At 40.6% G+C, this 27177-nt stretch overlaps 3 protein-coding genes across 3 annotated transcripts; 1 reads left to right on the top strand and 2 right to left on the bottom strand.

The window, feature by feature from the left end:
* Nucleotides 1-1591: 1591 nt before the first annotated feature.
* Nucleotides 1592-4370, bottom strand: LOC131772108 (OTU domain-containing protein DDB_G0284757-like). The gene is made up of 3 exons (XM_066167613.1): nucleotides 4161-4370; nucleotides 3009-3273; nucleotides 1592-2497 (listed from the first exon to the last, which is right to left on the bottom strand). Exons 1-3 carry the CDS (start codon nucleotides 4266-4268, stop codon nucleotides 2361-2363), a joined length of 510 nt encoding a protein of 169 aa, XP_066023710.1. The 5' UTR covers nucleotides 4269-4370; the 3' UTR covers nucleotides 1592-2360.
* Nucleotides 4371-5302: 932 nt separating this feature from the next.
* On the bottom strand, nucleotides 5303-27171 carry LOC131772109 (uncharacterized). The gene is given in 15 exon segments (XM_066166716.1): nucleotides 5303-5829; nucleotides 6741-6997; nucleotides 7955-8320; nucleotides 8323-9166; nucleotides 9597-10385; nucleotides 10886-11135; nucleotides 11973-12084; nucleotides 12597-12659; nucleotides 12662-13304; nucleotides 13477-13934; nucleotides 15586-16047; nucleotides 17995-18094; nucleotides 18900-19153; nucleotides 19516-19576; nucleotides 27159-27171. Coding segments are annotated over 14 exon segments (4950 nt in total). The 5' UTR covers nucleotides 19565-19576; nucleotides 27159-27171; the 3' UTR covers nucleotides 5303-5526.
* On the top strand, nucleotides 20904-22277 carry LOC136280693 (uncharacterized). Its single transcript, XM_066166347.1, has one exon. It carries the CDS (start codon nucleotides 20904-20906, stop codon nucleotides 22275-22277), a length of 1374 nt encoding a protein of 457 aa, XP_066022444.1.
* Nucleotides 27172-27177: the final 6 nt, after the last annotated feature.

Genomic DNA, 27177 nt, shown 5'->3' with positions numbered 1-27177 from the left:
CCAACAAGTATCAGCTTCTTTAAAGAAGGAGTCGAATTTTTGTATGCAGAGTTTGACGAGGGAAAGTTCGGAAGTGGGTATAACGCAGCAACAGCACAGGCGGTTAGTGCAGAAACACTTTCTCTCACTTTAGGAATGAGAAATTTGGGGCTTGATAGCCTGGATAAATTAGCAACGAGAAATCACTGTTAAGCGAAGTAATAATTTTAAGACGCTCGAAGAAAAGCAACAGAGGCCTACAATAATGAAGCTCTAGAAACGTCTGACCGTATTCAAGCAATGCAGTACCGAGTGATGATACCAATATTAGAAAATGTGGACCATCCCTTGGATACATTGGTACGATGCAAACTGTGCATTGATGATTTACACTCTATGCCAGCTGTTAAAAATAGTTTTTAACTACGAAATCATTTCCACTATCCGTCACGTGAATCGTGTCATCTACGATGTCACTGTTGCAGTTGGTAAATGTGTATCTCTTCCCATGTACTCTGCTCATACTCACTGGGAAGGCATAGGAGCTTATTTACCAGATAGGTATTGCTACAAACTCCTCTGGGGAATTCATTGTAGGAAATACGTGCGACAACGTGAAGGTGTTTGACAGCAGCGGGAAGTTTGTCGAAGATTTCAGTCTCCATACTGTTGACGTAAATACACGATCAAACTTTTGGGACGTAGCCACTAACGTAAAAGACAACATCTTACTGCTGATTGCTCTCGAGAAGCCTGGGACTGAGAAATCCTGGTGGGTTCAGAGACTCACTGAAACCGCTGATCTTTATCACAGGTTTCGTCTGAGGAATGAGGTCGGCTACATAAGACTGCCAGTCAATGATCTGTTCGCAGTTTTTGAGAAGGAATAATAAAGAATCCGTGGGATATCATTGTTGTTTATGATGGCCATGTCATGGTGGTGGAAACAGAAGATTCCTGTGTTCACATTTTCAGTGAATACGGCAGCCATCTGAACAAGTTTGAACTGGAACGTTCACATGGGTATGGTCCGGCTAAGCTTGCATCTCAACGAACAGGCGCACATGTCATCGTCATAAGTACTGATGTAGAAAAAAGACCTTATGAGTGTGGGAATATACACCAAAGATGGCGAGTTGATGCACAGCGCGCAAATCCATCAAGAAGGTATCTGAATGGCAGTAGGGATCCCAATGACCATTGATGGACGCTTTGTTTTTGCTATATGCCCTTACCCGGGGAAGTAAGGGGGGTTCTAAAGGAACTAATTTTGGTGGGTCAAGTGCAATCGACATCATCCATTAAATTTAAACCTGCAAAATTTTTATGCCTATACAATCTTAATTTTAGATACATGTTGCCGTAAATATTACTTCCAATTGAAATATTCGGATGGAAAATTCTTAATTTCTGTCCGTGTAAGAGAGATTTATTCCAATCAGCTGTGTTGTCACTATATTGCCCAGTAAAGTAGCATTTTTTTGGCAGGATGCAGTATGAATGGACCGAAACTGATATAAACCTAGACAAATATGGTAACGGCTGGATGGAAAAAAATGTTATTTGATGATCTTGTTACAATTCTAAACAACTATGTCTATAAGTTGTTTCCTTAATTCATTTCTTGTTCAATCCAAGAGTTTTACTATAATAAACAAGACGCCAACAACTTGACGTGGAATGCGTTGTCGTTATCTACAGTCACTCTAGTTTTAAGTGGAAAATGATAAATTTAAAGCTGTCTCTTTAAAGTACAGGAATGATATCGAAAAATAAAGACAAAATAAAGAGTCAACAACACAGGATACTACGTGCGTTCATCCATCCAGGTAGTAACCCCAGCCAACAGGCTTTTTTGCGCTTCTCACTGAAGTTAAACTTCATTGAGTGAGAAGCAAAAGCACGTTGCTAATTCTGTATCTGAATACGAAGGCAATCAAGCAAATGTTTAACGTGGTCTGTCACAGGCATCCCACGTAATTTTCAAAAACGTACGAACTATGAAAATCTCCAGAAGTATCATTTGAAATGCGTTTTACGCTACCGTAAGTCATGTTGTGTACCTCTTGTTTGCTGTTTCTGGGAGTTTAACTAGTCATGTACCTGTTCACGGCTTAGCTATCCCCAGCTTATTAGTTCTCGTTAGCAAAAATAATTACCAAAATCTGTGCAACCAATTCCTAAAGAAGTGTTGCTTGAACTCTTAATCTAGAAAAAAGAAAAGCTTTTCGAAAACTAGAAGTTAAACGTGTTCCATTGATTCGGCACTTGGAAATTGGCTTTTTATATCTTCATTACCAAAAATATCAAAGACACTTAAAGTCCATTATAAACCTTGTCTGAAACTGGAAACGCTACATTATTCTGATACAGTAGACACTTCAGGAACCAATCCACCCTCTGTGGAGTAGGAAAGAAATGAGAACGGCTAGAAGGACTATAACCACGGGTACGGTAATGAGTGCATTACATCTGGTCTTCGTCTTCCCTTCTTCCGATTTTGGACACAAGGCTTCAGCTAGACAACAAGGATAACAAATTAATATCATTGGGGTTATTCTAGTCCAGTGGAACAAAACAATGGAGGTGGACTAGCAAGTGCAGTTTTGGGAACTTAAAAGACATTAGGACGGCAAAAGACAACGTGAAATGATTAATGTAAAAAGGGATGAAGAATTTTATGTAATCCTGGTTGGAATGGAAATTTGCTTTTTCACCTGAGACAGAGTACACTGAAAGGTCGCCACACAAATTGATTTGACCCGGTTCCTTCCAAGATTCTCAGATAAAACAAATCTCAGTCGCTATTGTTACTCCCTTGCATCACAAAAAAAACGGTTTGAAAGAATTAGACTGAACAATGTGTTATTTCTTTCTGTGTTGCATATATCCTTCTTGCAGAACAAACAGATAGAAAACAAACTACATCATAACGTAAACCCTGTTTGACATTGTCGCCACAGCGATGTTAATTGATCTTCATCATTTTCAAATTGAAAAGCACTTGACGTGTGCTTTTCCCCTCTTACCTTGTATGGGTTGAAGACTGACATCGTGTACCTCATGAATATGTTCCTGTACCAGTGGCTTGCTTTCGTCAACTGGACAATGTATACAATGTATGATGTATACATCATTGTGACTGCTGACCACATGAATGCACGTTTTAAAGTAATTCGCTGCTGCACGGAGAATGAGGTGATCACCCCTAGCGCCATCTTGTTCCATTTCTGTTAGGTAATTAGCCCATGTTTCATGGCCATGAACAAAGTGACAGAGATCTGTTCCATCCGGCTGTAAAAAGAGACAGCAATTAATACCTAAACTCCAAATAGCTTTTGAATAGGGCCGAGCACAATTCAAGGAAAACTCCACAAAAAATCAACTTATTTATCTCTGATAACTTTTTCACGCCTTCAACGCGGTGGGCAAACAGCAAGAGCTAAAACAAACATCACATAAGTGTCACACAACAGGAATCTAAATGGTCAGCAGCAGTTGCGTCTCAACATGATCATGAGCTCATTCAGGGGCAGACAGACTCGCCATGAACCTGTCGCAATTAAACATTCAGCCGTTCATAGGTACCATCACACTTCTACGGAATGAGAATTTAAATAAATGCGACCATGCGAGTAAAATGTCAATTAAGTCCTTAAATAGAGAAAACAAAGACATTCTGTGTGAAAAGAAAATCATTCAGACTGGTAGGAAGGTCTTCAAAAAACATGTTCGCATTATTAAGAGCTGAGCTAAACTGACGGTAGCTCATTGATTCTCAATTGATTCCGAAAGGAACACTTTTCTAAGCGTGCGACTTACATAACTGAGTAAAACACTACCAGAGAGTCTATTTGAATTAGATGAGAGTGTGGACAGAGACTTCGTTCCACCATAAGAGCTTTCGACACAATCTTTTATAGGGTGGCTGTATTATCGAGCTCTAGGAGAAGACACGTCACTGTCAAAGTGACTCTCCCCACGAGTGGAAAAACTGTCAGGCCAACCTGAAAAAATGCTCAAAGATATCTGGTGTGAAAGGGACTAGTGTCCCAGCAAGGACGAGTAACACCTCATGTAACAGAGAGAGAAATAAACACAGTAGCCCAAACTACTGAATAAACACAGTAGCCCAAACTACTGATCAACCTCTTGAGTTCTTGAGTATTGCTTCAACTCACCAGTTTTGGGTTTTCCCTCAGGTACTGAACTAAAGACTGTCTCAACTGGCCATGTTGGATTTTGATTCCTCTGACGGTGTCCAGTTGTTCTGACAAGGCATGGAACATGCAGTTTCCTGTCCCTCGATTGTCAGAAATTCTCAAGCACCTATCTGATACGACCGTCGTTAACCCCTCTGTCAAGGTAGTGTTGTTTTTTACCGTGCTTGCGCCGAGTTGCATCCGCTGACGATTCTGGACGGTTCGCTCAAGCAGCCCTAGAAGCAAAATAGTTTTAGGTGTATTTCCTGGAATCAGACAATGTAGATGGAAGAGAAGCTTTCAGTTATGACAGAGGAAAATAAAAGTCCATCACATTCAAGACCGAAGTTTCAGTTTACCGTGAATACTTTTTTAACTTTCTTGAACCCTTCCGGTATCGCCATTGCGAGCTGCGCGAAACTTGTATATGATCTGGCTCGGCCCCGATCTCACTGCTAGTGAAGTAATATCCGCCCAAATCAGGGCTGAGAGGGACACTCATCCCAACGGGGTACTCAGATTTTTCCTGAGCGAGATCTTTCCTTATCAGCAAGATCATTTATGGGGAAAAAGCTTCATGAGACAACAAATTGATCCAAAATCTCAACTGACAGGAACAGGCTCTTCTTTCAGGGAAGAATGAAAAATTGAAAATACGGCGAGGAGTTCTCAGTCAGGTCCTTTCGGATGACAGGCCGATAACTTAATTTATTAACCAAACACTGATTTCTGATTCGAGAACGATAAATACTATTGCGTTAGAAAGTCGCGAATAATAGTCTAGACTTGCCGGTCAACATTCTACATCGCTACATTTTGTTTCCATAAAAAAAAATTATTATGTTGCAACGAAAGCAATAATTGCTTGGGAATAACCGGAGCAGATTACTTTTACCTGACCTTAAGACGGAATATGACATTTGTCCCGTTAAAACATTAACGTTTTGGGATAAACTCGTTTCAAGAAAGATGATTAAACTTGGGATGGATAAAAGTGGTTTTAGAGATTTCTTTTCTTTTGTTTTTTCCTATTTCACTCTCATCAGTTTGTGTAAATCGTTTCCTTTTTGGAGAATATGGGTGATATATACAAAAATTTCGAAATTTTTATCATTTATCAATGGTTTCGAGTCACTAAAGACACTAGTGTGTTTTACCAGAAGGAAAGTGGACAGCTTAATTTATTCTTACAGTTATCTCTGAGAAAGATCAACAAACTAACCATGGTAGTGACTCGAGAAGCGTGAATAGTTCCAAGATTAACCCTTCGACGCAGCTGGTGCTTTCCGAAAGAAACATAAGGTTTTCGAATTTCGCTACTGATGTTAATCGATCTTCATCACTATCAAATTGAAAGGCACGTGACGTGCGCTTTTCCCTTCTTACCTTGTATGGGTTGAAGACTGACATAGTGCACCTCATGAATATGTCCCAGTACTAGTGGCTTGCTTTCATCAACAGGATCATGTGGCCTGATGTCTACATCATTGCCTAGACTGCTGACCACATGAATGCACGTTTTAAAAAGATTTGCTGCTGTACAGAGAATGAGGTGATCACCCCAAGCGCCATCTTGTTCCATGTATGCTAAGTAATCAGCCCATGTTTCATGGCCATGGACAAAGTGAAACAGATCTGTTCCATCCGGCTGTAAGAAGAGACAGCCATTAATACTTGAATACCAAATAGCTATTCGAACAGGGTCGAGCACAATTCAAGGAAATCTCCCGAGAAAACAACTTCTTTACAGTGGAAACGTCAGTGGAAACGTTTTTAACGCTTTCAACGCGGTGGGCAAACAGCAAAAGCTAAAAAAAACATCACCTAACTGTCCCCACACAAGAATCTAAATGGGCAGCGGCAGTTGCGTCTCAATATGATCGCTGACCCATTCAGTGACAGACAGACTCGCCATGAACATATTACAATTAAACATTGAGCCTTTCATAGCTACCATCACAACTCTAAAAAACGAGAATTTAAACAAATGCGACTATGCGAGTAAAATGTAAACTAAGTCAATAAATAGAGAAAACCAAAACGTTCTGTGTAGGAAGAACATCTTTTAGACTAGTAAGAAGGACTTCAACACACATTTCGCCTTATTCAGAGCCATGCTAAACTGACGGTAGCTCATTGATGCTGAATTGATTCTGAAATAAATATTTTTCGAAGCTTGCGACTTACATAACTAAGTACAACACTCTACCAGAGAGTCCATTTGAATTAGATGAGAACGTGAGCAGAGACTACGTCGCCTACCGCTTGAGGTACTGAAATCCACTATAACAGCTTTCGACACAATCCTATTTAGGGTGACTTTATTATCGTGCTTTAGGAGAAGACACCTCACTGTCAAAGTGCCTCTCTCCACGAGTGGAAAAGTTGTGGAACAATTGTCAGGCCAACCTCAAAAAATGCTTGAAGAAATCTGGTGTGAAAGGGACTAGTATCCTAGCAAGGACGAGTAGCACTTCGTGTAACGGAGAGAGAAAGAAACACAGTAGCCAAAACTAAAAACTCTAGTTCTTTTTATTTATGAGAATTACAGCAACTCACCAGTTTTGGGTTTTCCATGAGGTACTGAACTAAAGACTTTCTCAACTGGCCATGTTGGATTTTGATTCCTTTTACGATTTCTAGTTGTTCTGACAAGGCATGGAACATACAGTTTCCTGACCCTTGATTGTCAGAAATTCTGAGGCCCTTATCTGATACAATCGTCGTTAACTCTTCTGTCAAGGTAGTGCTGTTGTTAACCGTGCTTGCGCAGAGTTGCATCCGCTGAAGATTCTGAATAGTTCGTTCAAGCAGCCCTAGAACCAAAATAATTTTTAGTGAATTTCCTTGAATCATACAATGTAGATGGAAGGGAAGGTTTCAGCTATGACAAAGAAAAAATCACATAAAAGACAGAATTTTCAGTTCACCGTGAATATTTTTTAACCCACTGAGAACTCCATCGGTATCGTCATAGCAAGCTGCGTGAAACTTGTATATGATCTGACTCTGCCCGAACTCACTGTTAGTGAAGAAATATCCGCCCAAATCAGGGGTGAGAGCGACACTTATCCAATCGGGTACTCAGGCCTCTTTTTTATGAAGGGCGGTGCCCTCAAATGAACGAGATCTTTCCTTATCAGTAGGATCATATAGGGAAAAATATTTCATGAGAACGCAAATTGCTCTTCTTTTAGCTGCAAGGGACGACTTTAAAAATTAAAAAGTACGAGGAGTTCACAGTCAAGTCCTTCGGAAGACAGGCCAATGACTTGATATATATTTACCAAACACTGTCTCTTTATTTGAGAATGGGAAACAGTATTGGGATAAAACGTCGCGGGTAATATTCTAGACTTGTCTTTTAACATTCTTCATTGCTACGTTTTTCCTTTTTTTCGCTAAAAAAATAATTGCTTGTAAATAACCGGAGCAGATAACTTTTGACCTGACCTTATGACATTAACATTAAAACATTAACTTTTTGGAATACACTCATATCAAAAAAGATCATGAAACTTGGGATGGGTAAAAGTGGTTTTACAGGTTCATTTCTTTTGCTTTTTCCTATTCACTCTTATCAGTTTGTACAAACCATTTCCTTTTTGGCGAACATTGCTGATTTACACCAAAATTTACAAATTCTCTTTCATATTATATTATAAAAACCTATTTTGAGGTACAAGATGTATTCACGTCAATGACAGGATAAATTTGGAATACCACAACCAAAGACAAGTCTACGGAAAGAAATAGAAAAATCATCAACATACCTGCGCCATCAACTTTGTCCCACATCTTATCAACAAGAAGGTCACATTGTTTCTTCCAGCTGAACTGCTCCTCATAAGATGCTCTCAGTCGCTCAACCTCTTCAAGACGCTCTGGTCTCTTCTTCCTTCGGAAAACAGCAATTGCCTCAGCCCACACCTTGGGGTCCTCAGAATCAACCACAAAAGATTTGCCGGATGGTACAGAGCGCAGAGCGTCTCCGAAACCTGAGTTTCCACTTACAAGAATGGGAAGACCAGCTGACAAGGCTTCCAAAGCGGTTAAGCCGAACCCTTCCGTGCGGGATGGCATGATACAGAGATCAACTTCACAAAAACAATCTTTCAATTTCTCTTTGCTTTGCAAAGTTTAGAAATACCATTCTGCAACAAATTTTCCGTAACTGCCTCCTGTTTTTCATCAGGTGCACCCACAAAGATCAAATGGTAGGAGTTGTCTTTCAGCTCAACCACTGCTTTAGCAGCGATATCAAACCCTTTAAGACCGAAGTCCTCAGGGTCACCACGACCAAAGGTCAACACCCTAAACTTTTCAGAGTCAACTGAGGCTTGATTTAGAGTAGAAAACTCTTTGAATGTACCAGGAGTGAACGACATAATATCTTGCTGCTTTTCACATGAGCGAAGATAGGCAGAGTAGGCCTCCGTCAACTTGGGTCCCACCGCTACAACTAGATTTGCCAATTTACACAAATCTACTTCGGCTGTAGTCTTCTCTTCTCCTTTGGCAATGGCTCTCGGATAGTTTTTGAACATTCCGAGCTCTTCAGGCGCAGTATGCACTACTTGTACCCACTGGCAACTATGGTACTTCCTGATGATTTGGGCTTGCTTACCTAACTTGGCTCCATGACCCACAACCACGTCAATTATCAGGTCTTCCGGAGGGAAGCTCAACCAGTCAAGAGGGTCATAGCCCGGACGTCTCTCTGCTTCTTTGATGACAATCTTGTGACTTTCTGCACCTCTCTTCTCTTCTTCAGAACAAGCAAATTGTGGGACCAAGAGAGTGACTTGCACCTCGCTACGTTTGGCCATAAGGATGGCAAGGTGTCTGTTGATGGTGGACAAACCCCCCCTTGATGAATTCCACTCACTGGCCAGAAGAGTAACTTTCAAAGTTTTGTCGCACTTTGCTGGGTGACCACCTACTGATGCAACTTGTGAGGTTCTTGTCACTGACGGAGCCAAGTCCTTTTGGATGATGACATCAAAACATCATTATACTGGAAAAGTATGTCATTTTCCAAGTACGATATATAAAAATCGTTTTAACTGAAAAAAACTACTTTTGTTAAAGAAAACTTGTCTTTTTCTTTCCCTTCACGAAAGTATAAACCAGACAGAACGAAACGAACTGGTTGAATGCGTTCAAACATGTCTTGAATCACCCAAAAAGTTAGTTACGCAATTGCAAAACATACAACTTCATACAGTATTTCCATTGCTGAATCACTTTAGGATCTATGACACTATCATATCTCAATCTGTACAAATATTTTCTAAATTGGGTATTCCGATTCATACGACTACCATCGCACAACTTAAGCATAACAGCCATAATAATCTCTTCTTAATTGGTTTCCGTTACTACTTATAAAGATATACCAAGAATGCTTCATACCTGGTACAACAACCATTTATCTTGTCTAGGAACTGTAAGTACTTTATTAGACATGCTTTCCATGCAGATCAAATCCTGACCTTGTCTTAATTCAAGCAGGTGTAAGCAGTCTTCTTCTGCACAGGACAATTGGTTGTGGTTTGTGCACTTGCGACCTCCTTGCTGACAGTAAGGGCATTCAACACAAAATTCATGCTGCATCTTGCTCAAGTATGGGAACTCCTGTGACATCTTTTCTAAACTGCTCTCTATAAACAATCGCACACTTCTAGCAACCTCTGCCAAAGTTGAATTAGACAATGGAACTGCGTCATTTTTCATTCTTTGTCTCAAGAGGATTTTTATGAACTTCTTCTTGCAAATCATAATCATATCATTAATGAAGCGTCCTTCAAGAACGAACCATGCACCATTCTGGTAGAGTTTTGGAGGCTGTGATGATCCACTTGCACCACACCAAGCAACCGATTTTGAAACAAGGCGAGTAAAAAGACCATGCGGGACAAAGCCTTCTTGGAAATAAAGATACAAAGGACAAGGATCCGTAGATGATGGCTCAAATTTACAAAGCTCTTCAGGCGAGGACCTCAGTTGACATGGTACAAAGTACTGAACGTCAGCCGGAGATGGTGAGTATTTGGCAATCAAACAGAACTGCTCCATCATGTCCAAGATGTCTTCCTTGTTGACGCCTTGCTGAATAAGAGGGGAGAAAGCGTGATCAACAAGCTCCATCCTAAGGACACCACTTGTCTCGAGTTCCAGCCAGTACTTGGAATGCACAGGATCCTGAAACCACAAATTCCCTATTTAAAGTAAGTTCAATCTACTAATTGTTCTTTAAAAATACCCTATTTATTTTGCAGTGGACCAAAAAATCTCCCCTTTCCTCATTACTAAGGGTACAATGCGTGGGCAAAGTAGTTGGCTCGCCATCCCTTAGTAGGTGGACAGTATACGTCCACTCAACATGATTAAAAATATCTTGTAATTCATTTCTTATTAGTTAATTAATGCCCCCCCCCTTACCTCCCCACCCCCCAAACAATGTCGCATTATATTAGGGACAATATTGTTGATATCAGGCAATATTGAAATGGAGGAGAGGGGAAGACACATGAAAGTTATAGAGAAAACTCAAAATGTCGTAAAAGGTGCCAACAATGTGAAAAAACGAACAAACAAACAGACAATCAAATTAACATTTTTTCGTAAAGCGCAAGTGGGAGGAAGGTAACAAGTCCTGCTATCTGTAATCATCTCGATGCATAAAAGATTATTTTTCCTACCGCTTTCTTGAATGCTGGGATGGTTATAAGCTTCTTGAATAGACTGATTAACCACTGCGCCTTGAGAATGACTGTACTGTGATGTTTCACAATCATTCCTAAGTCGTGATAGAAATTCAACATGGTGTAAAACTGTTCATCGTCTTCTATGAAACACACATCCTTGGCATAGGTTTGAAGATGGACAGTATTTGTGTGGTATACATTCTTAGCTACTAAAGCTTCAATGACCTTTTCGAAGTTGAACCATCTAGACATATAAAAAGAAGTTATAATCAGTCCTAACTTACAAAAAGATATACATCAGATAGCAAATTGCATGTAGAAAAGTTTGGAAATTTCTAAATGTAACTTTAGAATATGCCTTGATAACATGCCGAATTCGCTGCCTCTGTTGATTAAGATTTTTAATTTCTCTTTTAACAGTAAACAACAAGCAATATCTGTAATTTATACTCCCAATTGCGTGATTGACGTTTTTAGGAGTCAGTTAAACTGATCATGTGCAAATTTCCTTCTAGTTTGCTTTTAACCGCCTCGTTGATTTTTTTGATTGTTGCGAGGTTACGTTTCACAGTAAACCTGACTGTGGGGTGGAACGAATTGGCAAGGTCAACAAAATTGTAAGCTTCTTTCATTGAAATGTCCCACAATGAAAAAATTTCATCAATAAATCTGTTCCAGACCAAAGGTTAGAGGGGCTAGCCATTAACAGTCGTTTTTCTAGGTCTGCCATAAAGCAGCAGATAAAGCAGCTGGTGTGTTAGTTCCCATGCGGAGATGCCATGTGTTTGTATGAATAATCTTTCGTTGAACTTGAAAGAAGTTTCTTCAAGTATGAGCCGCAAAAGTTCCCGTAAATCGTTTGTGGAAATTGGTAGATTATGCTAATAGTGTGAGCATAGAATGGTAGGATGAAGTAGCGAATTCGGCATGTAAGTAGCAAACATGTAGCAAACTCGAACGTAGCGAACTCGACAAGCAGAGGAACCGGCTGTGAACGCCACTCGTACGTTTCAGTACAGCTATTGTTAGAAAAAAAATGAGCTGAACATCTCTTTTATAATATTATACATCAGTACTTCACCTCACTGGTATCTTCTCTCCCATATAAGGTTCCTGTCGAAGTACTTCCAGGATTCTCGCTCGAAGAGCATGAATTCCATCGGCACTAGTGCCATCATTTTCTCCTTCTTGACCTTTCAATTATAAATTGTGTGAAACAATTAGTGCTGTTGAGAGAAGCCACGGTGGGGCAGAGATTTCTCCTTGGACTTTCGATACGAGTTTGATGGCAACTAAGACAATGATCCCCAGTTTCGTATTGGGAAAGATCTATTTCTGCTGCAGCACTTTGAGTCACTATCTTTGCAATGTATTATAAATTTCACTTGTTGAAGATAATTTGGTCAGCGAAAGCATTCGCAATAGTATTTACATATGCAATCCAGGTTAACAGCAACAAAAGAAAATAGAGTAAATACATGCTAAAAAGAATAACCGAAGCACTAACAAGGTACCAACATCAAAAGTAGATAAATATCCAGATTGGGACAAACGGATGCTAGCAATAAGATGTGGAAAAGGAACCGGTAAATCTCTAGTGAATCCAATCAACTTTATCTGACGATAAGTTTGTCTGTTCGCGATAGAAATAAAAGTAAACCCAACTTCATTAAGAGATCATTTTGAACCCAAACACATGATTTACCTGCTTGAGCATTTCTTTGAAATTTAAAGAAATTCCAGAATTTCCGCGCGAATGATTTACTCTATGAGTGTTATCAATGTAGAAGAATGGTCGGATCACATGTTTTCCATATTCCTTACTGGAAATCTCACGAAGTATCTTGGATGTAACATCCTTAGTATCTTCATATGGCTTGTCAGCATGGGTGCCAACAATGAACACTGGAGGTCGGAGATAGGGCAGCACGTTAGGCGTTTCAACCACTTCTTCTCCAGTTGGTCTCATATTATGAACTGTCACAAGCCACGACAGCAAATTCTCTAGATTTGTCTCATTGTTTGGGTTCTCCAAAGTTACTTCATGAGTTCCCTGTCTGGCACATGGCTGAGCTCGGGCATTCAGTGGCTTGTTAAGGTTGTGAACTACGATGTACACAGCTCTTGACGAAAGAAATACCGAGTGAGCAGCATAGTACACGTGCTGACCCGCAAAATCCCACAAATCTGCGGTTATCGAGGATCCTTTCTTGATGCATGCACGATCACCATCCACACCTTCAACGATCATGTTCTTTAAGAGTTCATCAGCCTGTTTTTCAACGGCATTAGAAAGTACGGTGGCTTTGATAGCTATTTTGGACTTTGTGCTTGGATTATCTCCTTCATGAAATTCGCTTGATGGCCCGGATCTATCTGGAAACTTTGTGGCCGTATCCTCGTACATGGAGGCCTAACATTTTGAAATAAGACGAAATATTAATACTGTTCATGCATCTTCATTTGCAAAGTAGATGTCGATCTATCTCGTTATGTCAAAACAATGAAATGAGCATTAAATGTGCGAATTCGTTTGAGATCATTCATAAAAAGTCGGGTTTCAGAGTAAAAACATAGTAACGGACCTCATCGGCGACAACATGTTTTGTGTGCAATTCATCTCCTGACTCCACTCTGCGTTCTTCCTTAGGCCGTGCCCCTACGGATTTCATTTCCGAGTCTTCCTTGTCATCATGAAAAATCATGTGATACCTTTCTGTCGCTAACAGTTTTGCCATACCCGTTGTATATTCCGAACAATCAGACAAACTTGACTTGTTCGTACAACTAGGAGTCCAGTTCTTAATTTGCTCAACTTCAATTTCGAACTTTGATGGCTCAATTTCGATCCCGCCCGTACTCTGTTCCTTGAAGTCAAATGGAAGACCTAAGAGAGTCTTCTTTAAACTTGTTTTACCGGCACGATCCTGGCCAACCAAGACTATGCGACCGCGATAAACATTCACATATCCATCTTTAAGGGCCTCTTCATAAACCAGTCTTGCGGAATGTCCTTGCGCCAAAATTTCAGGAGGAGCTACAGCTGCAAGTGAGGGAAAAGGAAAATGTAATATTGCAGTAATTGCCTATTGTAGAACAGTAAAGTGAGAAACAAAGAACATTTCTATGATACATTATGACCTTTTATGACATAGGTAGTAACTTTGTCTAATCAAATTCAATTGCGTGAGCGTGCTTCATATTCCTATTGTGCACGCTCATGACGTCAGCCAACAAACAGCATCTTTTTTTTTCTTTGTAATGAGAGAATTTTGTATTCAATTAGAAAATAAAGTTCATTTACACGCATGAATTAACCTTTCAGTTTTTTGACCAATCTAAGACAAGATCATTTACAGCGTAGCGAAATGTTTTCCTGAAACAAAATTATCAACGCGCTGAAGCGTGACAGAGGGAGTAGTAACCCTTTAACAACATTTAAACCATCGGGTTGAAAATGTTTTAAGACAATTGCTTCATACATCAGCTGTGCGTTCATCGAGATATGAAGCACTTGGGATCTTTCTTACTCTACAAACTTCCCGCGTGCTTCATATCTCGATGAACGCACGCTGACGTATGAACTAATTGTTAAGGGGAGGGTGATACATGTAATACAAGGAGCTCATTACTAAAATTAACTACCATGAAAGTCGTATCAACTGTTGGAAGATTAAATGTTTTCGGTAGAAGAGAAAATGATTTTTTTCAAAATTTCAGCTAAGTCTGTCACGTAAGACTTCCTCAACATTTTCTTGTCGTAAAATAGTGACGGGATTTTTCATCTTTCTTGTATAGTGAGCCTTCAAGCCTGGTTCTATTGTACCATTTTTAATTTTAAATGTCTGGAAAAAGGTTTCTAAATTTGTGAAGTACACGAACACTGCATTCAGCAACAAAACCAGCCTGCTTCCGACGGTTACACTTTTTTCAAGTGCACACCCCGAGACTCTAGAGCTAGAACGATTGGTTGGCAAATTTGAATTAAACATGCCCACAAAGGGATTATCAGACGAAGCTTGCAACGATTCATATTAGCATCAATCATCATAATAAGTAAAAGAGTAAGCGAAGGTTGCATTTTTAAGTGTACAATTGACTCTCGCCCTACGGACACCTCGCTATTACTGACACCCTACCATTGCAGACAAGAGGCATCCCCCGGAGAAACGCACAAAGAAATGACTGAAATATGCTCCCGCTATTACAGACTCTCGCTATTGCGGAAATGCGGACACTTTCATAACCCCCCGCGCGACATTTCGCTTGTTTTTTTCTCTTGTTATAGCGGACACTTCGTCGAAAATCCTGACTCACACACTATGAAGCGACATTAATATAAAGGAAAAGAAAGAAATCATTCTCCAGTTGGGTGCGAACATGAAAATTTGCGGCCAGATCTTTTTCCGGTTCGTGAGGCCATGTTAGAAACTTTATTTTTGCGTAGTTACATATTATCTCATATGTTACAAGACAAAACAATTATTTTCTCTCGTACTCCGCTCTTACAGACCCTCGCTCTTATGGACGCGAAAGCTTCCCCCAACCCTCCTCTCCGCCCCGCCCCCCCCCCCCCGTGGGTTTGTTCAATAACGAGAGTCTACTGTATACGCCAATTTGGATCTCTACGCGACGACGGAACGACAGGCTCGAGTATGGAAAAGATTTATTGCCACATATACATGTAACACTACCTGCAATGTCTACGAAGATCGTTCTTGTAGTCGTATCCACATGCTTCATAAGACTTCTGATCTCTTTTAGTGAGAGCGGATTTCCTTCAACAAATAGTTTTCTAAGTTTAGGCAGTTCTCTAACCACATCAAGTTTCTTCAGTTGGTTATTTCTCAAGTCCACCTCTTGAAGTCCTTTCAAGCATCTCATACTTGTAGGCAGAAAGGACAATCTGTTGTCTTTCACTTCTAAGCGCGTCAAGGTCTCCAATGGGAACAAATAAAAACCAGGTAGATTTGCAAAATTGTTGTAGCTCAAATTCAGCGATTGGATATATGCAGGTGACAAACGCCTCGACGTAAAAATGCTTATGAGAAACTCCATCTCATCGCTGTTCAAATTCCCCTCACTCAGATTCCAAGTTTTCCTTCTCAAAGCCAACGTTTGTTTGACTACGTTTTGGGTTCCAGCTAAACGTTTCGCTACAAAATCGAATGATTCGAAAAAAAACTAAGCACCACATGACAATTCCCTGTCAGCTTTGTCCCTCCATATCCTAAATAATGCCTACACCTATTAGACAAAAAGGCTCTTCTGACGAACTATACCTGGAAACCTTTATTAATAGGAAAGAAGTGCTGGAGTTTCACATTAAGACAACTAAACACAACTCAGACAAATTGATATAACTGGTTTAGGTAACAGGAGCAACCTAGCTATAACACCATGAACAAAACATTATACTTCTTTGTTTTTTCTTCTGGCAAACATAAAAAAAAATGCTGCTATTTCCAATTTTTTTGTCTTTTTTCCAGGAATGGGGGGCGGGGGGGAAAGAGGGGGGGGGAAATGACCGCTAGCCATCCAAGCAAATGTTTGATAAAAGCAACCGCTGCCACAACAGACATACAATCGTAACAAATATTTTCCCACAGTCACCCCTTCGATTCGTCTTTAGTCAGAAACCCATACTCAACAATTTTTTATCATAAGAGTATAAAAGCAACAACAGGTCAACCAAATTATTGACAAACATTTGTCTGCAAAAACAATGAGATTTCTGTCAAGGCTTATCCACTGAAAGTGTTCTCATTTCCATTAATGAGTGCTGGAAAGTGTTCCACAATGGTCACTCGGCAGGAATGGCGTTGGTAGAATCTCTGAAGCTTTCGGCAATGCTTCTCATTCAATGTCATGGCCGAGCTCCATGTTAACAGTAAGTCTGGCTTTATACAAGATTGGAGTATGTGATAATTTACAAAGCATTCTCTTTTAAATTATGTTATGATAAGTCGTTCAATATTTTCTTCCGCCTGAGACGCCTCCAGAAACCAGAAGGAGAGTGTTGCAATGCGCGCAAAGCATATCATTTGCCAAACACACATTAAGAGAAAACACATCTACTTAAAAAAGCAGTGTAATTGATAAGGCAGTTTGTTGCAAGATGGTGCGGTGAAATGATTGGAGCCCTACACCCAAGCTGCTCTGGTACCTCACATGATAATGGGTTCAAGTGCAGACTTTACCTTCACTTTGTAAGACAGATCAATGAATAGGGTAATTTAGCATTATCAACTAAGTTGATAACGTAAATTAGCCACCGTGAAGAATTTTAAAGCTGACGTTTCGAGTGTTAGCCCTTCGTCAGAGCGATTGGAGGCATTGTGGATTGTGTCTGTTTATCTGCAGAAAATGGAGCTACGCTATTGGTGGGAATATGGTGACGAGAAAACAAGAATAAATTAGTTGAATGAAAAGCACCCGCTGATACCGTGGGGATTAAGAGTGCCGATTTGAAAGATAAATTTTTGCTCTAGAGTTTGGCGGCTTTCCGAACTGCCTACATGTAGGGAAAGGCCGCAAACTACCATATGCTGCTCAGAATGGTTAGGGAGATTAAAGTCTCTGGCGACTGGTTTGGATGCGTCCTTGTCACTTCTTTCTACGTCGCGATGGTGTTCTCGGAATCGGTCACCTAGTCGTCTTCCAATGTTTCACTAATGTATAAACTTTTGCAAAAAGTTTTTATACATTGGTGAAACATCTTTCAAATCGGCACTCTTAATCCCCAGGGCCAGTTAAATAAAAGGCGCTCGTTGATACCGTGGGGATTAAGAGTTTTCGGCCTTTCCTTATATCTAGGCAGTTCGAAAAGCTGCAAAATTCTAGAACAAAAATTTATCTTTCAAATCAGCACTCTCAATCATTTTCTGCGTATAAACACACACACAACCCACAGCTCCTCCAATCGCTCCCACGAAGGGCTGACGCTCAAAACGTGTGCTTTGAAACTCTTTACGTTGGCCAATTTACGTCATCAGCTCAGTTGATAATACTTAATTACCCTGTTATACTCTCCCACCGACACAGCACCACAGTTTCTTTTGAAGCTTACCCCTTTAGATCAATGAATAGTCAATTCTACCTACCTACTTTGGAGAAAAGGTCTACCACATTTTTGCCTGTTAGTGCTGACACTTCCATCAAAATCTCAACTATATTGTTTCCATCTGCATAATCCTGAGCTTCCTAAAAGAACAACATATAAAAAGGGAAATCTCCCACCACTAATTTAACAGTGTGTGTGAGCTGCATGTCTGAAATAACTCTGAGTTAATTTGGAGAATATGAGGAAAAGAAATATAGTACACCATTGATCACCGAAAAATGGGTCTAATTAATTTTTGTTGAAAATTTAAATTTTTGCAATAAAGCCTGGTAAGAGAAGTCTTGAGAAGCACTGTTGTCATTAATAGTGATTGTTCTTTGAAAACCTGAGCGTCAGTCATCATCAGAGTCCAAGGAGGAGTATTGGTAAAATGATGCAATTCTGCCTCCTGAAAAAACTAATTCGTCACTTTTTCTGTGATGTCATTGACTGTGACAATCGGGTAACATGATTCCTTCGTCATTCAACCGTATGTGAATTAACTCATTGTTTTCTGTCTTAAAAACAAAAAAGGCAAACAAGAATAGTTGCTCTACGCGGGTTTCGTAACAAATAAGATTTTAAAAGACACGTCGGAAGTTCCCATGTTTTGACGTTAATACAGCAAAATACATGTAAGGTCGCAGTGTAAATAAGCACTTACTAGGAATGCATTCTTCCCCCTAAGATACAACCTGACAAATGATTTTATACCAAGGACATAATAAGAAATCATACAAAAATCATCCAAAGAGCTTTCATAAACCACCTTACTTTATCATTCTTTCTCAAAGATGGTTTGCATCATTCTCTACAAAAACCATAAAAAAACCTTCTGACCTATGTGATTTCATGTTTACCACATGTAGCACACTAGCATTATATAAACATGGCCACATTACTTACCTTAAAAGACACCTCCCTTCTACTTTCAAGATCCGCTCTATTCCCCACAAGAGCTACAAAGGCACCTGGCCCGGCCCGTTGAGCGAACTCATCAACCAACTCCTTTGCTTTCTCAAATGAATGTCTCTGTGTTATGTCATACACAACAAGAGCCCTTGCTTTCGCAAAGAAAAAGTCCGAAACAGAAATATCCCACATTACAAGTGCTACTATCATGTCATGATCCAGACGTACTCTTTTAAGAAGGGCGTTCGCTGAAAGGACAAATGAACATGGCTTAGGACTTAGATCGCTGAACTTTCTAAAAAATTATTTGATCATTTTTATGCTCATTGTTAAACGTTTCTTACCTTCGCGAAAAGTTTCGGTGTCATGAGAATTGTTATTAACATATCTGTTCAGCAAGTGCGATTTGCCCACATCGGGCCCTCCTGTTTCATAACAGAGGTCAAAAAACAAAAAAAAAAAAAGAACTTGAGATCATTTTTTTGAGATATGATAAGGAGTGCAAAGGTCAGCAAAAAAATCACATACTTGAACTTGAAAAGCTTACCACTGTAGAAAGAAGACATCAATCAACTATTAGCCTGTAATACTTATTTTCGTTTGTACTCACCTACAACTACCAAACAATATGTCAGTTGCATATTTCCTTCACCAATCATGTCAATTTATATCTGTGAACATCAAGAATGATACAAAGTATTTCATAATAAAATGAGTGACATTGTGTGTTGCTCAATAAACTTTAAGGAATCCCCCTTCTCCCTGGGCAAGTAAGCATTTACTTGTTAACTACTCAAGCTGCTAAAAAAAAAAACAAACAATCAAAACATTTTCCATAAAGTTACAAAATGGAGTTGATCTCCACTGTATCTTGAAAATAAATCTTAAGTTAAATAGACACAGGATAGTAAAATCATTACTGCCAGTGGCAATTATATAGTTTAAATAATTTGGGTTTTTTTCCCTGAAAGTTTTTTTAAACAAAGTAATTATGGAAAAATAGTTGGAACAATGGGATTTATAACAATCAAATATGTTCAAAACCATCTTGATCTGGAATTCGAAATTTCAAACTGCTAACAAAATAAATTCGGTTAACTAGGTTCCATAAAAAATTACTCGTTGGAAAAGCCTCATCCAGGGTTGCTCCCCACATTTTTTTCAGCAAGTGAATTAAATTTTTTTCCTTCACTTGATTGAGTATATTATTTTTTCATAATACTTTGACACAAACAAGTGGTTTGAATAAAACAATAGAGAGGGGATGTTGATTGACAGCAAGTAAAACTGTTTACTGTATATGATCTAGAGGTCACTCTAGGAGGATTTATGTTCTGTTTTGCCTCTTCCTCCTGGGAAATTAATCCTTCCCTCACCAATAAGAAAAACAATTTTCAGCAAAAAAGCCTTTTTATAAGCATTCTCAATATAAAATAACAAAAAAAGAAGCATTATGAGTGCCATGCAAACTTCATATATATATGATCAACACATCAGGCACATAATAGGTCGATAAAAATAAAACCTGTTTTAATAGGAATTTTTGCAAAATTACATCCCCAGTAACATTCACATTATGGCTGCAAAGATTATTCTCTGTGTTAAGCTATCATAATTTAACACACTAGTTATAGTAAAAACTTTGACTGATAATGGATTGTATCCTGCAGAGTATTCAGTTTATTTAAGTATTTCTGAGCCAAACAGTGACTGTAGGTAATGTCCGAAGTGGCAATTAACCAATGGTCAGAATTATGAGGGCAGGTATGAGTAACAAAGCATTGATGATCAATCAGTAGGCAGTTAGCTCTGACAGCCAGTGTCGTGATATTGCGTTACACGGTCACGCCACTGGGCCGATGAACATCTTTATATTTAGAAGACTAGGGAGACAACGAATACACACGTGGCGGCAGTCGAGTTCGCACAATAAACAACCCTTTTAAGTTCACAGAATCGTGACATGGTGTCAGGAGTGGGATCTGTTCACCCCTAAAGATGACAGAAGCAGCTGAAGCATCCATAGTTGTGCCACCAGCGCCGACTCAAGTTTTTATTCCCCCGTCAAATTTGCCCCTGCCGAAAGCGCTTAATTTTGACGACAATTTAGCCACCGCATGGAAATCGTGGAAAGCAGCGTGGCAGCGCTACGAAATCGCTACTGGTGTATATAAACAAGAGGGCATAGTTCGTGTGTCGACATTACTAAGCATTATAGGCGAGGATGGCGTCAGAGCCCACGATACCTTTATTTGGAACGAAGACGAAAACGCAGACGACATTTCACAAGTCCTGAAGAAGTTCGACGAATTCTGCATTCCTAGGACACAGGTCATATATGAACGCTATAGGTTCAACAACCGAAACCAGGAACCAGGCGAAAACATCTCGACGTATCTTACGGAGCTTCGAACGATCGCAAAAAACTGTGCACACGATACAATCACACCAGATGAAATTTTGCGTGACCGCCTCGTGCTAGGCATACGGGATGATCGCGTCCGCGAGAGACTTCTCCGTTTGAATGATTTATCTCTCCTACAAGCAGTTGACATTATTAAGTCGTCAGAACAGACCCAACAGCAAGTAAAGCTAATGGCTGGAGGAGACACTGCAGTTCATGCGTTACGGAAGGCGGGATCGGCAGAAAAACCTGAAGAAGAACGACAACTTAAGTCACAAGCATTTAGAAGACCGTCTAAAGAATGTGGAAATTGTGGAATGGTGCATGGACGTCATTGTCCCGCGTATGGAAGAACATGTTTTAACTGTGGGAGTATGAATCATTTTGCGAATAAATGTCGCGCTAATCCCCGAGGAGTGAAAAGTAGAGTTTCGGCGGTCCACGAAGCCGTCGACATGGGAAACGACCCCTACTACATTGGTGCTACTACTAGTAAGAGCAAAGGCCAGGAAAAATTGGCAGTGGTCAAACTCCATATTTATGGGCCAGATCCCAAGACAGAAGTCCAGTTTCAAATAGATACTGGGTCGCAGTGCGACATTCTCCCGGCCCAATTATACAAGCAAATCACTGGGGACACCCTCCTTCATCGCCTCAAACCATGCCAAAAGGAAATAGTCTCGTACACAGGGGATCGCCGCAAAATTGCTGGTAAAGCTACCCTGCCTGTGTGGTCCCGTGGACAGCGGAGGTCAATGGAGTTTAACATCTTAGACGGAGACTATCAACCGATTTTATCATTGAACACCAGCCTCAATCTTGGCTTTGTGAGTTTGAATAATTGTGACGTCCTACCATTACACGTCAAGTGTCCCAAAGCCTCCTTGCTCGAAGAGTATGAGGACGTATTCGACGGATTAGGGGCCCTACCGGGAACATACAAAATAGCCATAGACGAACAGGCGTAACCAGTTGTCCACGCACCGAGGCGAGTGCCAGTAGCCTTGCGTCCATGCATCAAAAACAAGCTGGACGAACTTGTTGATCGTAAAGTTATTATACCAGTAACAGAACCGACGCAGTGGGTATCCAGCATGTTGGCCATAGTGAAGCCAAACAAAGTACGCATCTGTATTGACCCGAGAGATTTAAATCGTGCCATTCGGCGAGAGCATTACCAGTTGCCGACTATCGATGAAGTGGCCTCCCGCTTAACAGGTGCCAAGAAATTTACTCTTTGTGACGCCAAGGATGGTTTCCACCAAATCCTCTTAGACGATGCTTCTAGTTTCCTGACAACGTTCAATACGCCTTTTGGGCGTTATAGATGGGCCCGCATGCCTTTTGGTATCTCAAGTGCGCCTGAAGTTTGGCAGCGACGCATGCATGAATTCGTAGAAAATTTAGAAGGAGTTGAAGTTATCGCTGACGACTTCCTCATCGCTGGATTTGGCGAAACTGACGCAGAGGTCAACTCGAGCCTTGAAAAGAACGAACGTGCGTTCTTCAAGAAATGCCGGGAGTGGAACCTCAAGCTCAACAAACTCAAGCTGAAAAGATCTCAAACCGAAGCGCGTTTCATGGGCCACCTCTTGACTCCTGATGGTCTAAAGGCAGACCCAGCCAAAGTTGAAGCTATTTTGGATATGCCACCGCCGACTGATGTGAAAGGCCTGAAGAGGTTTTTGGGGATGGTCAATTATCTGGCCAAATTCTTGCCACTCCTGTCCGACATGACAGAACCTTTGCGAAGGCTTGAGGACAAGGACGTCGAGTGGTGTTGGCTTGCACAGCATGAGAAAGCATTTACCACAGTCAAAGAATACTTGGCCAAGGCCCCGGTACTGAAATACTATGATGTTACTGAAGAAGTGACAATCCAATGCGATGCCAGCATAACGGGTCTAGGTGCAGTACTGATGCAAAAGGGTCAGCCCGTTGCCTTTGCCTCGCGAGCTCTGACCGACACCGAAACGCGTTACGCTCAAATCGAGAAAGAGCTCCTCGCCATAGTGTGGTCAACCGACAAGTTCAATCAATACATACTGGGACGCGAAGTTGTACACATCGAGTCTGACCACGAACCACTAAGGGCAGTTTTTACCAAGCCAATACACAACTCACCAAAGAGACTCCAGAGAATGCTGATGGCCCTTCAGAATTACTCCCTGGATGTGCAGTATAAAAAAGGGGAACTTATGTGGGTATCAGATGCACTGAGTCGAGCATACCGCAACACCACCGAAGCCTCCAAGCACAATACAAGTCTGATCTGCACACTTGCCGAGATAGATCATTCAGAAAACCTCTCGATTGCACCATACAGGCTCGCTGAATTCAGAAACGAGATTGCCAGGGACCCAGTGATGCAAAAGCTAATCGGAGCAATCAAGGGTGAATGGCCAGTGTCAAGGAAGTCCTGTACCCCTGAGCTGACGCCTTACTATGACAAACGAAGTGAGCTTATAGAAGACAAGGGACTAGTATTCCTGGGGGAGCGATTGCTGGTACCCCCTTCCCTGAGAAAAGAAATGTTGAAGCAAATTCACCGATCACATATTGGAATCGAAGGGTGTTTACGTCGCGCTAGGGAGGTCCTCTATTGGCCCCTCATGAATTCGGAAGTAAAGGACTTTGTTTCCAAATGCTCAATCTGCCAGTCGTACCAGCCAGATCAGTGCCGCGAGGAATTGCAACCGTATCCGATCCCGTCGCGTCCCTGGTCGATGCTAGGTGCCGATTTTTTTGACCTTGGGCAACAACATTTCTTTGTCCTAGTCGACTACTGGAGTGGGTTCTTTGAAGTCCAGGAGGTTAAGGTGGCCACATCTGCTAGCGTGATAGCTGCGTGTAAAGTACAATTCGCCCGCCATGGGATACCAGACGTGCTTATTACCGACAACGGACCTCAGTTTACGTCATCGGTGTTCAGTGCATTCGTGAGAGAATGGCAGTTTGAACATAGAACTTCGAGCCCCCGTTACCCCCAGTCAAATGGCCGCGCCGAGAATGCCGTGAAGACCTGCAAGAACTTGATGACGAAAGCGAAAGCGGATGGGCAAGACCCGCTGTTAGCCCTTCTTGATTGGCGCAACACCCCAACAGAGGGTCTAGGAACATCACCCGTACAGAGACTGATGGGACGCCGCACACGCACTTTCTTACCAACCCATGAAACGCTCCTGCGGCAGCCATCACACCAGGAAACAGCCACCAAATTAGCTGAGCGCAAGAAAAGACAAGCTCAACAATACAACAAAAAGTTTCGCCCTTTAGAGGCACTAAAGTGTGGACAGGCCATCAGGATGCGGCTTCCCGGAAGGGAGGAATGGAGTCTGGGGACCTGCATGAAAGCCTTGGGGAACAGGTCTTATGAAGTTGAAGTTTGCGGCAGGCGATACCGACGCAACCGTCGGCAACTGCGCCTGACCCCGGAAACAGCACCACCTATGAGTCTGGTAGAACTAACTCCGCCCGAGTCTACCCTCAAACCGGCGCCAAATCTGACAGAGCCAGGACCTCCTCCACCGGAGTTCCATGGCGAGACCAAAACAGAGAGAATGCCACCTGAAAATGAGATGGGAACTGAGCTTGAGCCACAAAGGATTGAAACTCGTCGATCAGAACGCAGACGTCGACCGCCTTTGTGGCATCAGGATTACCATATGAACTGAACATTGAATGATTGAGCCGCTAAATAGTTGTTGGGTCTGTTTCTATCTTTTTATGATTTCAATGAAGAACAATGTTTTATCGATTTTATGTGATTTGAACAGTGATCGAAACCGAACATTAAGTATTAATTAACTTTTGAAGATAAACTTTGTAAAAAGGGGAAGATGTCGTGATATTGCGTTACACGGTCACGCCACTGGGCCGATGAACATCCTTATATTTAGAAGACTAGGGAGACAACGAATACACACGTGGCGGCAGTCGAGTTCGCACAATAAACAACCCTTTTGAGTTCACAGAATCGTGACAGCCAGTTTGCTCAACTGGCTCCTTTCATGTGGCTGTGCTTTGTGTATTTGCAATTATTTTATCAAGGATATTTCATCTATTTGTAATACTTCCATTACCTAATTTCTTTCATTTACTTACCACTTGTAACATCTAAAAAAGGGGTTTTGTAACTCAGATAAAATCATCTGTTCTCCAAAAGTTCTTTAGTAACCCTCGGTTTGATTTTATCTCACAGTTAGTTGTTGTGACACCACAGTGCACTGCCTTCCCTGAGCCCTAATTACTTAGCAAATGGCATAGCGCCAGCTGGTGCTGCATCAATGGGAGAGTATAACAAGATAGTTTAGTATTATCAGCTGAGTTGTTTACACAAATTGGCCACCATATAGAGAGTTTCAAAGCTGATGTTTTGAGCATTAGCCCTTTGTCAAAGTGAATGGAGAAATTGTGGGTCGTGTGTGTGTTTTTATGCACAAAATGGAGCTACACTATTGTTAGGAATATGGTGATAAGAAAACAAGAATAAACCAATTGAATGAAAAGCACTGGTTGATACTGTGGGGGTTAAGAGTGTCAATTTGAAAGATAAATTTTTGATCAAGAGTTTTGCACCTTTAAACCAACCATGCAATCACAAGATCATGTATACTGTAGTTGCAACCAGTGCAGCCTTAAGATCTATATGCCATCCATGTAATCTAAAGATGTAGTTGCAACCATGCAATCTAAATATCTAGCTGCCATCCACACCATTTAAAGATCTAGCTTCTAACCATGCAATCTAATATCCAGTTGCCAAAAATGCAATCTAGAGATCTAGTTGCCAATCATGCAATCTAATATCTAGTTGCCAGTCATATATATGCAAGTAAAACTCTATCCAAATTATTGGAATGAAATTCTAACTATAGCTAAATTGACCAGTTGCCAGACTCATATGGAGATAAAGACCATGTAATTAAGTGACAAAAGAAGTCTACTATCAAAAAGCATAATTGCTGATAGCAAAAATACCAGAAGTATGAGGGAACAACGTCTGATAGTCAGAATTATGATGAGGATTAAAATGCACTTATGACAGCACTTTCAAAACACACCAATAACAAGACTAACAGTAAAGCAGTTGAAATGTTGTGATCAACACACGATTATTAGCCTGACTCTAACATTGTGGGACAATTGATTAAATGTCCATCTCTAGATTCTTAATCATATGAAATATTTGAAAACTGGTTTAACTCATAGAATTTAAGATTTATCAACGGAGTTGTATGACGTGATACGTTAGCCAATGAAAAATAAACCCTTTAATAAAATCACAACATTCCCTCTTAAAGAAGAAAACAGAGATTTCCGTGTAGCCCCGTAGTGTTCTGAAACAAAGTCGTAGTCGCGTTACCGTTTACACCATTGGTTTCTTTATCCTAGTAAAACATAAGTATGCATAGTGAAGTCGCCCTATGTAGCTGAGCGGAATTTATCAGCTGACTGTTTAATGACTCGCTACCTTTGCCGATTAAACCACAAACTTATTAATCAACCTATAACATTCCCTCTTGGAGAAAAAACTTCAGTCCATAAATTCCATATCGCTATAAATTAATTACCCGAGATGAAATTATCACTCGCTTTCTCTCCAGATATCATCATGATATCAGAGAACATAAAAGCAATTCAAAATCAAACAACTAAATACTCTAACAACTTTCAATTACTGTGCTTCAACTGTGATTCATTGTCGTATTTGGAGCATATTTCAAAGTAAATCAGAAAGCTTAGTAGTCGAATTCTTCACTGATAATTAAGTATGACGCTGATTGCATCTTAATTTATTTTGCAATTCTTACTTGCATTACGCTAAGTAAACATCAAACACTTCTTACCTCAACAGGAGAAACTAGA

Source organism: Pocillopora verrucosa, chromosome 5 (assembly GCF_036669915.1).
Source record: "Pocillopora verrucosa isolate sample1 chromosome 5, ASM3666991v2, whole genome shotgun sequence".
In the NCBI taxonomy this organism is placed as follows: Eukaryota; Metazoa; Cnidaria; class Anthozoa; order Scleractinia; family Pocilloporidae; genus Pocillopora; species Pocillopora verrucosa.
This window is presented reverse-complemented; position numbering and strand designations above follow the sequence as displayed.

Coding starts and splice junctions, on each gene's coding strand:
- LOC131772108 (XM_066167613.1), bottom strand. CDS start 4,268: ATGTTCCATGCCTTGTCAGAACAACTGGACACCGTCAGAGGAATCAAA. Junction 3,274..4,160: donor TGAGGGAAAACCCAAAACTG/GTGAGTTGAAGC, acceptor CTCTTTTTACAG/CCGGATGGAACAGATCTCTG. Junction 2,498..3,008: donor CAGTCTTCAACCCATACAAG/GTAAGAGGGGAA, acceptor CTTGTTGTCTAG/CTGAAGCCTTGTGTCCAAAA.
- LOC136280693 (XM_066166347.1), top strand. CDS start 20,904: ATGACAGAAGCAGCTGAAGCATCCATAGTTGTGCCACCAGCGCCGACT.